Source organism: Leptonychotes weddellii, chromosome 8 (genome assembly GCF_054177405.1).
Source record: "Leptonychotes weddellii isolate Sample4059 chromosome 8, ASM5417740v2, whole genome shotgun sequence".
NCBI classification, from domain to species: Eukaryota; Metazoa; Chordata; class Mammalia; order Carnivora; family Phocidae; genus Leptonychotes; species Leptonychotes weddellii.
In genome coordinates, this window is record NC_138376.1 from 43,137,139 (window position 1) to 43,151,894 (window position 14,756).

The 14,756-nt window shown below is 35.2% G+C and overlaps 1 protein-coding gene across 1 annotated transcript in view; it reads right to left on the bottom strand.

Moving 5' to 3' along the window:
• The window catches only part of COL21A1 (collagen type XXI alpha 1 chain), a 217,989-nt gene that overhangs the window by 124,534 nt on the left and 78,699 nt on the right, over positions 1–14,756 (bottom strand). Inside the window, exon 3 of the mRNA XM_081828461.1 lies at positions 713–838. Within this exon, the coding sequence (XP_081684587.1) occupies positions 713–800 (88 nt within the window). The 5' untranslated portion in view covers positions 801–838. The remainder of the gene's footprint in view (positions 1–712; positions 839–14,756) is intronic.

A 14,756-nucleotide genomic window follows, 5' to 3' on the forward strand; every position in this document is an offset into this window, starting at 1 on the left:
GCACATTCTGCATGGAGCACTGGGTGTTATGCACAAACAATGAATCATGGAACACTACATCTAAAACTAATGATGTAATGTATGGGGATTAACATAAGAATAAAAAAATAAATAAATAAAATCAAGAACTAAAAAAAAAAATTTACAGTATGGTGTTTATGCATTTTAAAATATGATCATAAGCCAACTTTTTTAAAAGAAATGATATCTGTAAATAATGGCCTGGGTAGCAGAAGTGCAATATAGCTCTCCTTCTCTAATGCAAGCTCTCCTATACACAATCAAAATAATAGTCACCATCTACTGAGATGTCATTGTGCTAAGCCATTAATATGCGTTATCCTGTTTACATGGATTATCTCATTATCTCTATGCGATAACCTCATAGGATGGTCCTAATAACCCAATGAGGTAGGTACTTAATCTCCATAACACTAAACTCTAAATGGCTGAGCATAAACTCAATAGCAGACCATTTATTCCAAAGCCTGGTGGTTAAAAGAGAAGAAACAATTACCAGGGAATTTTCTCAAAATTAACTCTGATAGAAGGTTTTCCTCTCAGTTAATATGTAACATAGCAATTCATTTCATTTTAGGGAATTAGAGCATCAAAGACAGAAAGAATAAGGTCCTTAAAAGAACTGCTTGAGCTCCCCTAATTTAATTTCCACAATCAATTTGTTGGTAACAAAAACATTGATAGTTCTTACTTGATCTTATTTCCCCATCTTCAGCTAATACAGAATTCTGAAGAAGCAGGACCAAAACTATCCAAAGAAATGAAATATGGTGAGCCATGCTTCTGTTTTCGTTCTAATATTTTGGTTTTAGGATTCCTAAAAAGAAAAAAGAGAAAAAAGGAAAGTTAAAAACATTAGAAAAATAAAGACAAATACCTAACCCCTAACCGTTATAAGTTTAAATTTTTTCATTGTAATACTCAGTTGGAGTTTTTACTGGCCTTAGAATAATTTATATGTCTAAAATAGCCGTATTTTAATAAAATAAAGGACAAGAACCATATGATCCTCTCAAATGATGCAGAAAAAACATTTGACAAAATACAGCATCCTTTCTTGATTAAAACTCTTCACAGTGTAGGGATAAAGGGAACATACCTCAATATCGTAAAAGCTATATATGAGAAGCCCACAGCGAATATCATTCTCAATGGGGAAACACTGAGAGCTTTTCCCCTAAGGTCAGGAACATGACAGGGATGTCCACCCTCACCACTGCTGTTCAACATAGTACTAAAGTCCTAGCCTCAGCAATCAGACAACAAAAAGAAATAAAAGGCATCCAAACTGGCAAAGAAGAAGTCAAACTTGCGCTCTTCACAGATGACATGATACTTTACGTAGAAAACCCAAGAGTCTCTACCCAAAAATTGCTAGATCTCATTCAGCAACGTGGCAGGATATAAAATCAATGCAAAGAAATCAGTGGCATTTCTATATATTAACAATGAGACAGAAGAAAGAGAAATTAAGGAATCGATCCCATTTTCAGTTGCACCAAAAAAACCATAAGATACCTAGGAATAAACCTAACCAAAGAGGTCAAGGATCTGTACTCTAGAACACTCATGAAAGAAACTGAGGAAGACACAAAGAAATGGAAAAACATTCCATGCCATGGATCAGAAGAATAAATATTGTTAAAATATCTATCCTACACATTCAATGCAATCCCTATCAAAATACAATTGATATTTTTCACAAAACTGGGACAAATAACCCTAAGATTTGTATGGAACCAGAAAAGACACCAAGTAGCCAAAGGAATGTTGAAAAAGAAAACCAAAGCTGGTGACATCACAATTCTGGGCTTCAAGCTGTGTAACAAAGCTGTAATCATCAAGACAGTATGGTACTGGCACAAAAAGACACACAGATCAATGGAACAGAATAGGGAACCCAGAAGTGGACCCTCAACTCTATGGTCAACTAACCTTTGACAAAGCAGGAAAGAATATCCAATGGAAAAAAGACAATCTCTTCAACAAATGGTGTTGGGACAATTGGACAGCCACATGCAGAAGAATGAAACTAGAGCAATTTCTTACAGCATACACAAAAATAAACTCAAAATGAATGGAAGGCCCAAATGTGAGACAGGAATCCATTAAAATCCTAGAGGAGAACACAGGCACAATCTCCTTAACTTCAGCCACAGCAACTTCTTGCTGGACACTGTCTCCAAAGGCAAGTGAAACAAAAGCAAAAATGAACTATTGGGATTTCATCAAGATAAAAAGCTTTTGCACAGCAAAGGAAACAGTCAACAAAACTAAAAGGCAACCTATGGAATGGGAGAAGATATGACATATCCAATAAAGGGCTAGTATCTAAGATCTATATAGAACTTATCAAACTCAACACCCAAAAAACAAATAACCCAGTCAAAAAATGGGCAGAAGACATGAAGAGACATTTCTCTGAAGAAGACATACAAATGACCAACAGACACATGAACAAATGCTCCACATCACTTGGCATCAGGGAAATATAAATCAAAACCACAATGAGATACCACCTCACACCAGTCAGAATGGCTACCATTAACAAGACAAGAAACAACAAATGTTGGCAAGGATGTGGAGAAAGGGGAACCCTCTTACACTGTTGGTGGGAATGCAAACTGGTACAGCCACTCTGGAAAACAATAAGGAGGTTCCTCAAGACGTTAAAATAGAGCACCCTATGACTCAGCAATTGCACTACTAGGTACCTACCCCAAAGATACAAATGTAGTGATTCAAAGGGGAAACTGTACCTTAATGTTATAGCAGCAATGTCCATAACAGTCCAACTATGAAAAGAGCCCAGATGTCCATCAACAGAGGAATGGATAAAGATGTGATGTGATGTGTATATATATAGACGCACACACGCACACACAATGGAATATTACTCAGCCAACAGAAAGGATGAAATCTTACCATTTGCATCGACATGGATGGAACTGGAAGGTATTATGCTAAGCAAAATAAGTCAATCAGAGAAAGACAATTATCATATGGCTTCACTCGTGTGGAATTTAAGAAACAAAACAGACGATCATAGGGGAAGGGAGGGAAAGATAAAATAAGACAAAATCAGAGAGGGAGAGAAACCATAAGAAACTCTTAACTATAGGAAATAAACTGAGGGTTGCTGGTGGGTGGGGGATGGGGTAACTGGGTGATGGGCATTAAAGTGGGCACATGATGTAATGAGCACTGGGTGTTATATGCAACTGAGGAATTACTGAACTTTACATCTGAAACTAATGATATACCATATGTTAATTGAATTTAAGTAAGTGAAAAAATAAAAATAAAATAGCCATATTTCAAATACATTAATGCAAGAGGACAATGACTAGGAGCTGAAGAAAACCATGTCTTTTAATTCATAATTATCTTGGAAAAGTATAAACTTTTCTAAAACTTTAGGCTTTGCTCAAAATACTTACTAGAATTCCTCCTCGGGCATGGCCTGTAGAGCTTTACCACATTCTTTTCATTATCTTAATGGTAGCAAACATTTTTCTCTAAAAAATGGGTTTGCATTTAAGAAACACTTAAAGGGTATTTGGTTAAAATATTTATGTAATAAAGCTAAGTGATAACATTTAATCTTTTAATGGGGTGTAATTATAAGCACTAAGATCTATTTTATTTGATTCATAAACTCAGTTATATGATTTTAATATGTCTTCTAAGTTAGTCCAAGGACTTTACCTCTGGTTAGAATGTGGAAAGTTGCTAGAGACTATCACTCCCACTAATAAGAACATGCCAGATAAACTATAAAACTGTAGTCTTTTAAATGCAATAGAAAAGACAGGATTTAAAGAAACCTAAATGAGCAAAGTTCCAAAAATTATTAATCCTTTATAAGATAGAAGAGATTCTGGGCTGATTTCATCCCTAGCAGAAAGGGAATACTCCTCAGGAGAAGCAGGAATCTGCACAGCACGGGAGAAACCAACCAAAGCTTGTGTGACAGACTAGAGTCCTGCAGGGTCCCAGCCACAGAATGAGTATGCCCCCACCCAGTAATTCTTCCCCATGAGCCTTAACAGAGTACATGGAACAGACAAGTAATACAGAGAAAATTGAGAGCACTATAAAACAGCAAGAGAGATCTTGTACCTTCCTCCCCCTGTTCAGGTAACCCACAGAATTGCTCAAGTACAAATCTTTGGCTTGCTGAAGCCTGGGGGAGAAGCAAAAGAACTGAGAAAAGTCCCTCCAAGGCACTCTAGTCCTTCACCACAGTGGAGAGAGATATCTCAAAAAGCAGAAAGCCAAACGAAGGACAAGAGAGAAAAATAAAATTTGGAAATACAAAAAGGTGGAAACCATACTGACAAGCTGAAAGAAATCTCCCAGGGGTCTGCCAAGATACGAGAAAAAGCAAGAAAAATCTGATGTCTGATCAGGATTAAAATGTTCAGTATAAGCAGATCCAGAGAGATCTAAATATCAGAAATATCAAACAGGGCCTGTAAAATGTTATCATAAATATGTTAAAGGATCTAATGAATAAGATGGACAACAATGGGCAAAAATATGAGAAATTTCAGGAGAGATGGAAACCTTAAAAAAAGATACAAGGTGAAATGCTTGCCATAAAATATATATCAAAAAAATAATTCATACAAGGGGCTTACCTCCATACATCAGAGGAAAGGATTAGTAAACTTAAAGATGTCAATAGAAATTACCCAAAATGAAACCCAAAAGGGGGTTGGGAGAGAATGATAAAAGGAACAGAGCATCTGAAATCTATAGAACAGTATCAACTGGTCTTGATTTAGCATACAAGCCATTAGCTTTTCAGATGGAATGGAGAAAGTGAATATTTGAAATACCTGAAAATACAATAGCCAAAGATTTTCTAAATTGACAAAAGCTACCAACAATCAGATCAAAGAAGTTCAACAAACCCCAAGCAAGATAAAAAGTGAGTCATACCTAGGTACATCATACTCAATCAGTATCAAAATAAAAGAGAAAATTCTTAAAACCAGCCAGAGAAAAAATATTGCATACAGAAGGACAAGAGTTCAAATTTTAGATGGAAATTTCATGGTAATATAAAGGGTAGATCAGAAAGATAAAAATTCTAAATGTGTAGACATCTAATAATAAAGCTTCAGAATACATGGAGCAAAAAATGGGAACTAAAAAAAATTCAAATCAAAATGTTACATTTTAACACCCTCAGTCAGAGGAGCATCCAACTCTTAATCTTGGGGTTGTGAGTTCAAGTTCCCCGTGGGGTGTAGAGATGACTTAAAGAAAAACTTTAAAAAGCATTTTTCAAAGAATGTATGGACCATAAAACAAATTAAAGTAAAATAAAAGAAAAAAATAACTGATGAAATAGAAAACTGAAAAAAAGTAAATTCTTTGAACAAATGAACATTCTTAGAAATCCTAGCAAGAATAACCAAGAAATAAAACAGAAAACATAAATTACATGGGTCAATATTGAAATAAGGGATGCCACTACAGACCCTACAGACATTAAAAAAATAAGTAGACAGATGAAATAAACAAAATTCCAGAACACACTACCTATAGAGACTGGTCTCAATTGAAATTCTCTATTAGAGAAATCAAATGTTTAAACAAAAATTTTCCCATAAAAAAAAACAAAAACAAAAAACCCCCTCCAGATCCAGATAGTTTCACCAGTAATTTCTATCAAACATTTAAGGAAAAAAAATACTAACCAAAATATTTCATGACATGAAATTAAAAAACAGAGGTGAAATGAACTCTCCCCAACTTTTTGTATCAGGCCAATGTAACCCTAATAGAAAACTAGACAAAGATATTACAAGTTAAGACAACTATTGTCCATTATCCCATGAAAAAGGATGTAAAAATGCATAAAATATTAGCAAATTAAATCTAACAATATATAAAAAAGATCATTACCAAGTAAAGTTTATCCCAGAGATGCAAGATTGGTTTAACATTCAAAACTCAACTGATGTGATTTACTATAAGAAGAGACTCAAAAAGAAAAATCAATGAAGATCTCAATTTATACATCAAAGGCATTTAACAAAATTTAACACCCATTCATGGTAAAATTCTCAGCAAACTATAAATAGAAGGGAACTTCTTCAACATGATGAATGCCATGTATGAAAAATCAACAGCTAACATCATAACCAAATGGTGAAAGCTGACAATTTCTCCCCCATATTGGTAAGAAGTCAGACATATTCTCACAAAAATGTACACAGAGTCCTAGCCACTGCCATATTCAAAATGAAAAATAAAAGATATAAAGCCTATAAAGGAAAAAATAAAACTATAACTATTTTGGCGCCTGGGTGGCTCAGTTGGTTAAGCGATTGCCTTCGGCTCAGGTCATGATCCTGGAGTCCCGGGATCGAGTCCCGCATCGGGCTCCCTGCTCGGCAGGGTGTCTGCTTCTCCCTCTGACCCTCCTCCCTCTCATGCTCTCTGTCTCTCATTCTCTCTGTCTCAAATAAATAAATAAAATCTTTAAACAAAAAAACTATAACTATTTATAGACAACATGATTTTCTACATAGAAAACTTTTTGAAATCTACCAAAACATTAGTAAAACCAGTAAGTCATTTTAGCAAGGTCACAAGACACATGGGTAATAGGGTTTTTTTTTTTTAAGCATATCTATATACTAGCAACAAAACTGGGCAGGGGGAGAGAATGTAATATTATATTTAATAGTATCAAAAACATCATAAACCTAATGAAAAATATGAAAGACCTCTATACTAAACATATAATACACTGTTGAAAGAAATTAAAGAAAGCACGTAAAGATCTACATTCATAAATTAAAGACTCAGTAGGGGCACCTGGGTAGCTCTGTCAGTTAAGCAACCAACTTTTGATTTTGGCTCAAGTCATGATCTCAGGGTCATGAGATCAAGTCCCAAGTCGGGCTCTGCACTCAGCACAGAGTCTGCTTGGGATTCTCTCTCTTCCTCTCCCTCTGCCCTTCCCCCAGCTCATGCTCTATAAATAAATTAATTAAATAAATAAATTAAATAAATAATCTATCTTTAAAAAAAAGACTCTGTATTGGTTACATGTCCATCCTTGTTAAATTGACCTATAAATTCAACACAATCCTGATCAAAATCCCAGCATAGTTTTAAAAGAAAGTGACAAACTTATTCTAAAATTATATAAAATGCAAATGATTTTGAATTAGAAAAACCTTAAATGAAGAACAATCTTCAATAAAGAACAATCTTGATTAAGAAGAACTAAATTGGAGAATTTATACTACCTGATTTTGACTTACTATAAAGCTCCAGTAATAAAGAAAGTATGCTATTGGTGTAGGATAAACACAGAATGAAACCCAAGAGAGTTCAGAAATAGACCCACACTTACATGGTCAACTGATTTTCAATAAAAGTGTCAAGGTAATTGAATAGGAAAGTCTTTCCAATAAATGGTGCTGGATCAACTGGATAAACACAATAAAATGATCCTTGACCCCATCTCATTGCACATACAAAAATTAGATAAAGCATAGATCTAGATGTAAAAGCTAAAACTGTTATGCTTCTAAAAGAAAATTTAAGAGAATATCTTCATGACCTTGGGAGTAGGCAAATTTTCTTAGGACACAAAAACTACTAGCAATTTTAAACATGGATACATTAGATTTCACCAAAATTGAACATTTCAGTTCCTCAAAAAACACCATTAAGGATACAAGCTAATAGGGACGCCTGAATGGCTCAGGTGGTTAAGTGGCTGCCTTTGGCTCAGGTCATGATCCTAAGGCCCTGGCTTCTCCCTCGGTCTGCTGCCTGCTTCTCCTTCTGCCTGCCATTCCTGAGCTCACACTCTCTCTCTCTCTCTCTGATTAAAAAAAGAGAGAGAGACAAGCCAATATTCCCCAAAAAAATACTTATAAAAAATGACCCACACCCAGAATATATACATTTTTTAAACTCTTACAGTATTACTCAGCCATAAAAAATAAAATAAAATCTTCCATTTGTGATGACATGGATGGACCTAGAGGGTTATTATGCTAAGTGAAATAAGTCAGTCAAAGAAAGACAAATACCATATATTCCATTTATATGTGGAATCTAAAAAACAAAACAAATGAATAAACAAAACAGAAACAGACTGATAGATACAGGAAATAAATTGCTGGTAACCAGATGAGGATGGGGTTGAGGGGCAGGTGAAATAGAAGGGGATTAAGAGGTGCAAACCTCCAGTTACAAAGTCAGTCAGTCACAGGATATAACAGCATAGGAATATAGTCAATGACACAGTAATTACTGTGCATGGTGACAGATGGTAACTACACTTATCATGGGGATCATTTTGTAATGTACAAAAATATTGAATCACTGTGATATATACCTAAAACTAAGAGGGTATTTATGTCAATTATAGTTCAACAAAATATTTTTTAAAAAATAAATTTTTTTTAAATAATTTTTTTTAAAGATTTTATTTATTTATTTATTTGACAGAGACACACACAGCAAGAGAGGGAACACCAGCGGGTGGAGTGGGAGAGGGAGAAGCAGGCTTCCAGCTGAGCAGGGAGCCCAATGCGGGGCTCAATCCCAGGACCCTGGGATCATGACCTGAGCCGAATGCAGATGCTTAATGACTGAGCCACTCAGGTGCCCCTAAAAAAAATAATTCTTGGGGAAAAAAAAAAACTTCCTAAAAATCAACAATAAAAAAGAAAACATTTTTTTTAAATGGGTAAAAGTCTTGAGCAGACACATTACATAGGGAGATACAGAAATGGCCAACATATTAAATAGCACTCATCATTAGTCATCAGAGAAATGAATGTTAAGACCACAACAAGATAACATTTCACACCCACTAAAATGGCTAAAATTGAAAATTGACAATATCAAATGTTTTTGAGACTATGTGGAAAAATTGGAATTCATACATTGCTGGTGGGAAAATGAAATAACCACTTTAGAGAATTGTTAGGGTCAGTCTCTTAGAAAGTTAAACTATGACCAGCAATTCCCCTGCTAGGTATATAACCTAGAGAAATGAAAACTTGTGCCTATAAAGACTTTAATGATGTTTATAGTTTTATTCATAATCGTCCCAAACTAAAAATGACTCAAATGCTAGCAACAGGAGAATAGATAAATAAGTTGTGCGGTATATTCACATAATGAAATGACACACAATAACAAAAAAATAATGAACTACTGTTACACCCAACACGTGAACAAATTTTAGATATATTCAACTTAAGAAGCCAAACACAAAAAAAAAAACCACATAAGGGCGCCTGGGTGGCTCAGTTGGTTAAGCGACTGCCTTCGGCTCAGGTCATGGTCCTGGAGTCCCTGGGTCGAGTCCCGCATCGGGCTCCCTGCTCGGTGGGGAGTCTGCTTCTCCCTCTGACCCTCCCCCCTCTCATGCTCTATCTCATTCTCTCTCAAATAAATAAATAAAATCTTTAAAAAAAAAAAAAAAAACCAACACATAAAACATGATTCTAGTTTTATGAAGTCCCAAATAACAAAACCAATCTATGGTGTTAGAAATTAGGAAACATTTGCCTTAGATGAAAGAATTCAACTGTAAAGTGGCAAAAGTAAACTGGCTGGGTCAGAGAAATATCCTACATTTGCAGTGAAGATGTTCAGGTGTATAAATTTGTCTAAGGCCATTAAACTTATAGCTTGACAACTGTATAATTTGTTGTATAAAAATTATACCTCAATGAAAAACAATCAATTCAGTATCATCACTGTTGTTTTTCACATTAGGCTGTCCCCTCTGGACAAAGAGCTATAAAGGCCAAAAATGTCAGTGAGAGGCATTTTTGGTGAGTCATCACCAGGATGTGCTGTTTTATGGCAATAATGTGTGCTAATAAATATTGACTAACTTCTTCCCCAAAAGCCTCAAAGTTATTTTCCCCCTCTACCATAGTCATCTTCATTATTTCTATGTAGTTTCTAATTCCTTCAGAATTCTTGGGCTAAAGTTAATTGTCTAATTTTATTAAATTCTAGATTGGCAACCATTCAAGTAGACCACATGAAAAGGGCATTAAATATATGTTACTGTCGTGTTATTTAACCTTGGAAACATAACTGGTATGTTTCATAAATGTATTTTATAACTATTTCATTGTACATATGCTTAAGTGCAATGCATATAAACTGAGGCATACCAAATTTTAACATTTACTTCAATCACCTGGGGAGTTTGTTAAACACATGGATGCCCTAGCCCTACCCAATAGCTTCAGGTTTAGAGCAAGGGACCAAACATTTCAAAAAATAAAAAAAATAAAAAGCTTCCCATATCCATATGCTAATGTATACCAAAGTTCTAGAAATCTGGTATAAGATATTGCAAAAATTATACATATAGAAAAATTTAAAACTCCTACAGTTCCTATTCTCCTGGTAGAGAAATAAGTTAGCAATCCCAAATAGGAAAGCATTACTCAGAGAATCTCCACAAGCAAATATGTGTAAAGATTTGCTACTCAGAGAGGGGCTCATGTGCCACCTTTACACATGGAAAAATCTGTGTTGGAAAAATGTAACCTTTTAATGCTATATAAATAATTCTTGGTAGACGAACCATGAGAGACGATGGACTCTGAAAAACAAACTGACGGTTCTAGAGGGGAGCGGGGTGGGAGGATGGGTTAGCCTGGTGGTGGGTATTGAGGAGGGCACGTTGTGCATGGAGCACTGGGTGTTATGCACAAACAATGAATCATGGAACACTACATCTAAAACTAATGATGTAATGTATGGGGATTAACATAAGAATTAAAAAAATAAAAATAATAATTCTTAATAGATAATGAGAAAAGAGGGAATTACTTTTAACAGAATGTAGGAATGTAGGAATTTAAACCATGCTCCTCTGCTAATGTAGATATACACAGCTAAATGCACACCAAACAATCTAGCTTATAGATTTACCACCACCACTAACTACAATTTAATAGCTTTCTTATAATGTTCGGAAAAAAAAAAGGAAATTGATGATCTATAATCATCCTCTCAACTACAGAAATAATGATCCATATTCTCTCACCTCATGATTGTGATAACAAAAATACAGAGTTTACAATGCTTGAGACAACACTTCATTTAATCTTGGTAAGTGGTGAAGAAAACAAGGCTTGCTTAGGTAGCATGGCCTCCCTGTCACATGCGCTCCAATAAGCCTCAGACCCAAAGGTTCTGAGAATTCAGAAGTGACCAAACTAGATAAGGAATTGGCTTTCATGTCGTTCCTGCTCCAGAGACTAAATAACTGAGTGAGAGAATTTCATATAATGTTAGGTGCTTTGAAGAAATACAAACAGTAATGTAGAACTTGGGGCCAGGAGAGGAAGGGCTCCTTTAGATCTAGAAGTCAAAGGAGGCCTCTAAAAAGATGCCATTTGGGCTGACAGTTGAGTCACGTGAAGGAGCCATCCTTGCCCAGAATGGAAGACAAACTTTCCCTTGTGCGGATGGAATAAGTTTGGCTAGTTCTATGAAGAGAAGAAAGGTCAGTGAAGCATGAGCGTAAGAGCAAGAGCAAAATACGGCAAGAGCTAAAATGAAGTACCAAGGAGCACATGAAGTATGTTAAATTTAGAACTGTCTTCCCTAAATGCAAAGTGAATCCAATGGAGGGTTTTAAGCATGGGTGTCTCACGATCAGGCTTTACACATTTAGTGTATCATCTCACTTCCCAAATCAAAGAGCTTTATAGATTTTAACAGTTGATTCTTCAGAGAAAGCAAGAGAGAGATCAATTGTTCAATTATTATCCTTTTTTACTTTTCATATCTCTTCCATTTCTTTACCCTTTGTGTTGTATCATATTCTACTGTCACAGTCTCTGATATTTTACTAAAATCAAAACAACTACTGGGGCACCTGGGTGGCTTAGTGAGTTAAGCATCAGACTCTTGATTTCACCTCAGGTCATGATCTCAGTTTGCCCAGCGTGGAGCCTGCTTAAGATTCTCTCTCTCCCCCTCTACCTCTGCCCCTCCCCGCCAAAAAATAATAAAAATAAAAATAAGTAAAAATAACCCTTATAGTAAATTTCTGTGAGCAGTGGATGCAAATGAAAGCAAATTCCTTGTCTCCTTGTAATTAATGTCCCTTGCAGTGGGTCAATGGTAAAGGCATGGGAATCAGCATGACGAACCACCAGGAATTTTCAAAATAAGGGACTGTCAAGAAAGATGTCATCTCAAAATTTGGTTGCTGTGCTTGGCCATAAAACCTTCAAATGAAACAGAAGACCAAAAATAGTCCCCTCCTGAGACACTAACACTCATGCTTATTTATAGGCTCTGTCTTTTAACTCAATTGTAAGACAGGAAAAGGTGGAGAAACAAACTCCGGTCCTCACACTTTCATGCACACAAACACCTATACATCTACTGTGTTCTATATTTCTGACATTTTGATAGAAGGAAGCACTAAGTGGGACAGATAAAATTTAAGAAGAGCAAAATGCTGGCAACCAGAAAAAGAATTAAGAATTAATTCATGTATAGATGTATGTAGTAGAGTTTGGTTTGCTTGAGTTATCATTAAAACAACAGAACCATAGTTATAACTTTTGGAATTTCATAGGTCCAATCAAGCCCCCCAAAATATATAATTAATCAATGCCACCTTGATGGTGTGTAACAGTTTGTGGATATCTAAACAAATGACATTGGTTATATTTCTCTAAACGACCATCTGGAGTGGTAGGGTAGACAGGTAATTATAAATCCCTATCTTATAGACAGGCTAACAGATTCAAAGATGCTATTATTTTATACATTGCAGAGTTTACTTTCACACTGCAGAGTGACTACTTTCTTGATTCATGTTAAAGTACATTACATAGCATCCATTAAAGCCACACCAGACAAAATGAAGGGCAGTAACTTGGTTGTCAGTAGTTTGATGGAATGGTTTAAAATCCCATCTGGCCATGGCAGCTTCTGAATACTCAAGCAACAAAATATAAGGTCTGTGTAATCATTCAAAATGAGACCAGTAAAAGATAACCAAGGAACATGGAGAAAGGGGTATTTATTTGCTTATGCAACAAAACCCCTGAAAGAAATCAGGCCATGGGATTCTGTTGGTAATTTAAGCTGTGCTTATAAATGTAGCCCTTTTTTCTATCCCTAAATTCCTCTTATATTAACACATTTGGCCTAACTTTCTTCTTGATTCACCTCTAATTTTTAAGACAAAGTATTAGAAAAGTAAAGACCTCAATTCCCAAAGAGATAGCTAATAATATTTTTAACAGCTAACTCAGGTCTAATTGTTCTCCAGCTACTTAGTCTTCCAATTCATTGATAATACACCAAAAAGAATGGTGTATAACAAGTCATGAGGTGTGAGTTCTAGTTATGGATGTCCCATTTGCCTCCTTAGAAAATAAAACATAAGCATATGGAAAGTTAAATAGCAATACAGGATAATAAATACAAAATAAATGGCATAGACAAAAGAGGAGCCAGGGTAAAGGAAATCAGTAGAAATGAGCATTTTATGTTCATCCCAATGGTGGTTTCTAAATACCATTTTCCATTAAAAGGAACCAGGGCTCTTTGGGAAAACAGCAAATTCCCTATCTGGGGTACCTGAGACTTGAGACCGAAATCTTGTCATTTAAAACAAGCAAGAGTCTCAAAAACTACTGGGATTAGAGCAAAAGGACTGGCAAGCTAAACTGAGGGCTCCTTTTGGGTAACAATGAAACCATATGATCTTTAAAAAATAATAGTAACTACAATGGACTGAAGTAAAACAATTTGCTAAACCTAGGAGTTCATATCAATACAAAAAACACCATGGGTCACCTTTGGCGGTTGCTAGTATACAAATAAAGAGAATCAAGCATTTTCTTACTTTTCCTACATGTATGGTATTTCAGGGTAAGAAAACAGTTGATGAAGCAACAGTTAATAAATGCCAGAAAAATAACAGAATTAGAAAATCACATTTTGCAACTCCTAATGAAATAATGGATCTAGGCAAGGGTCACCAGGGCTGCTAATATTATTAGGTAAAAGGTCAGAGAGAAAATTAGGACAGATGCCTCAGGCTTGACTACACCTGAACCCACTCATCCACCTTAGCATCATTACAGTAGAATAAGACATGTTCCTCCCAACATGACATAACAGGAGAAGCACATTTTCATTTGTGTATTATTTTTTAGCCAATAAAAAGTAAAACCTGAATCTACTCAACTCTTTAACTACTCAATTCTAAGAAATATGGGAATATGTTAAATGACACCAACAGATTGAAATCAGCAAAATCTAGAAAGTAAAAATTGTACAATCAATAAATAAATGGTATGAAAAAAAGGTAAGGGGACTTAAGAGATACATCAATTAAATGCAGTTGCAGACTTTGTTGGAATCCTGATACAAACAACGAACTGTAGATATTTTTGAGACAATCAGAAAATTGAAGATGGACTGAATATTAGATGATATTCACCATTTTAAAAAATACATTGGGTGTGATAATAGCATGGTGGTTATGTTTGCTTTACCTTCTTAATTATTCAAAGAAAAAAAATATATAAAAATAATAAAAGCACAAGCCATGCCTTTGGACAACATATTTGTAACACATAATCAACAAAGAATTTGTATACAGAATGTACATTAAACTAATTTAAAGCTGCCTAGTTAATCTAATACCTCAATCTATGCCACTTCTATCAAAACCCAATGAA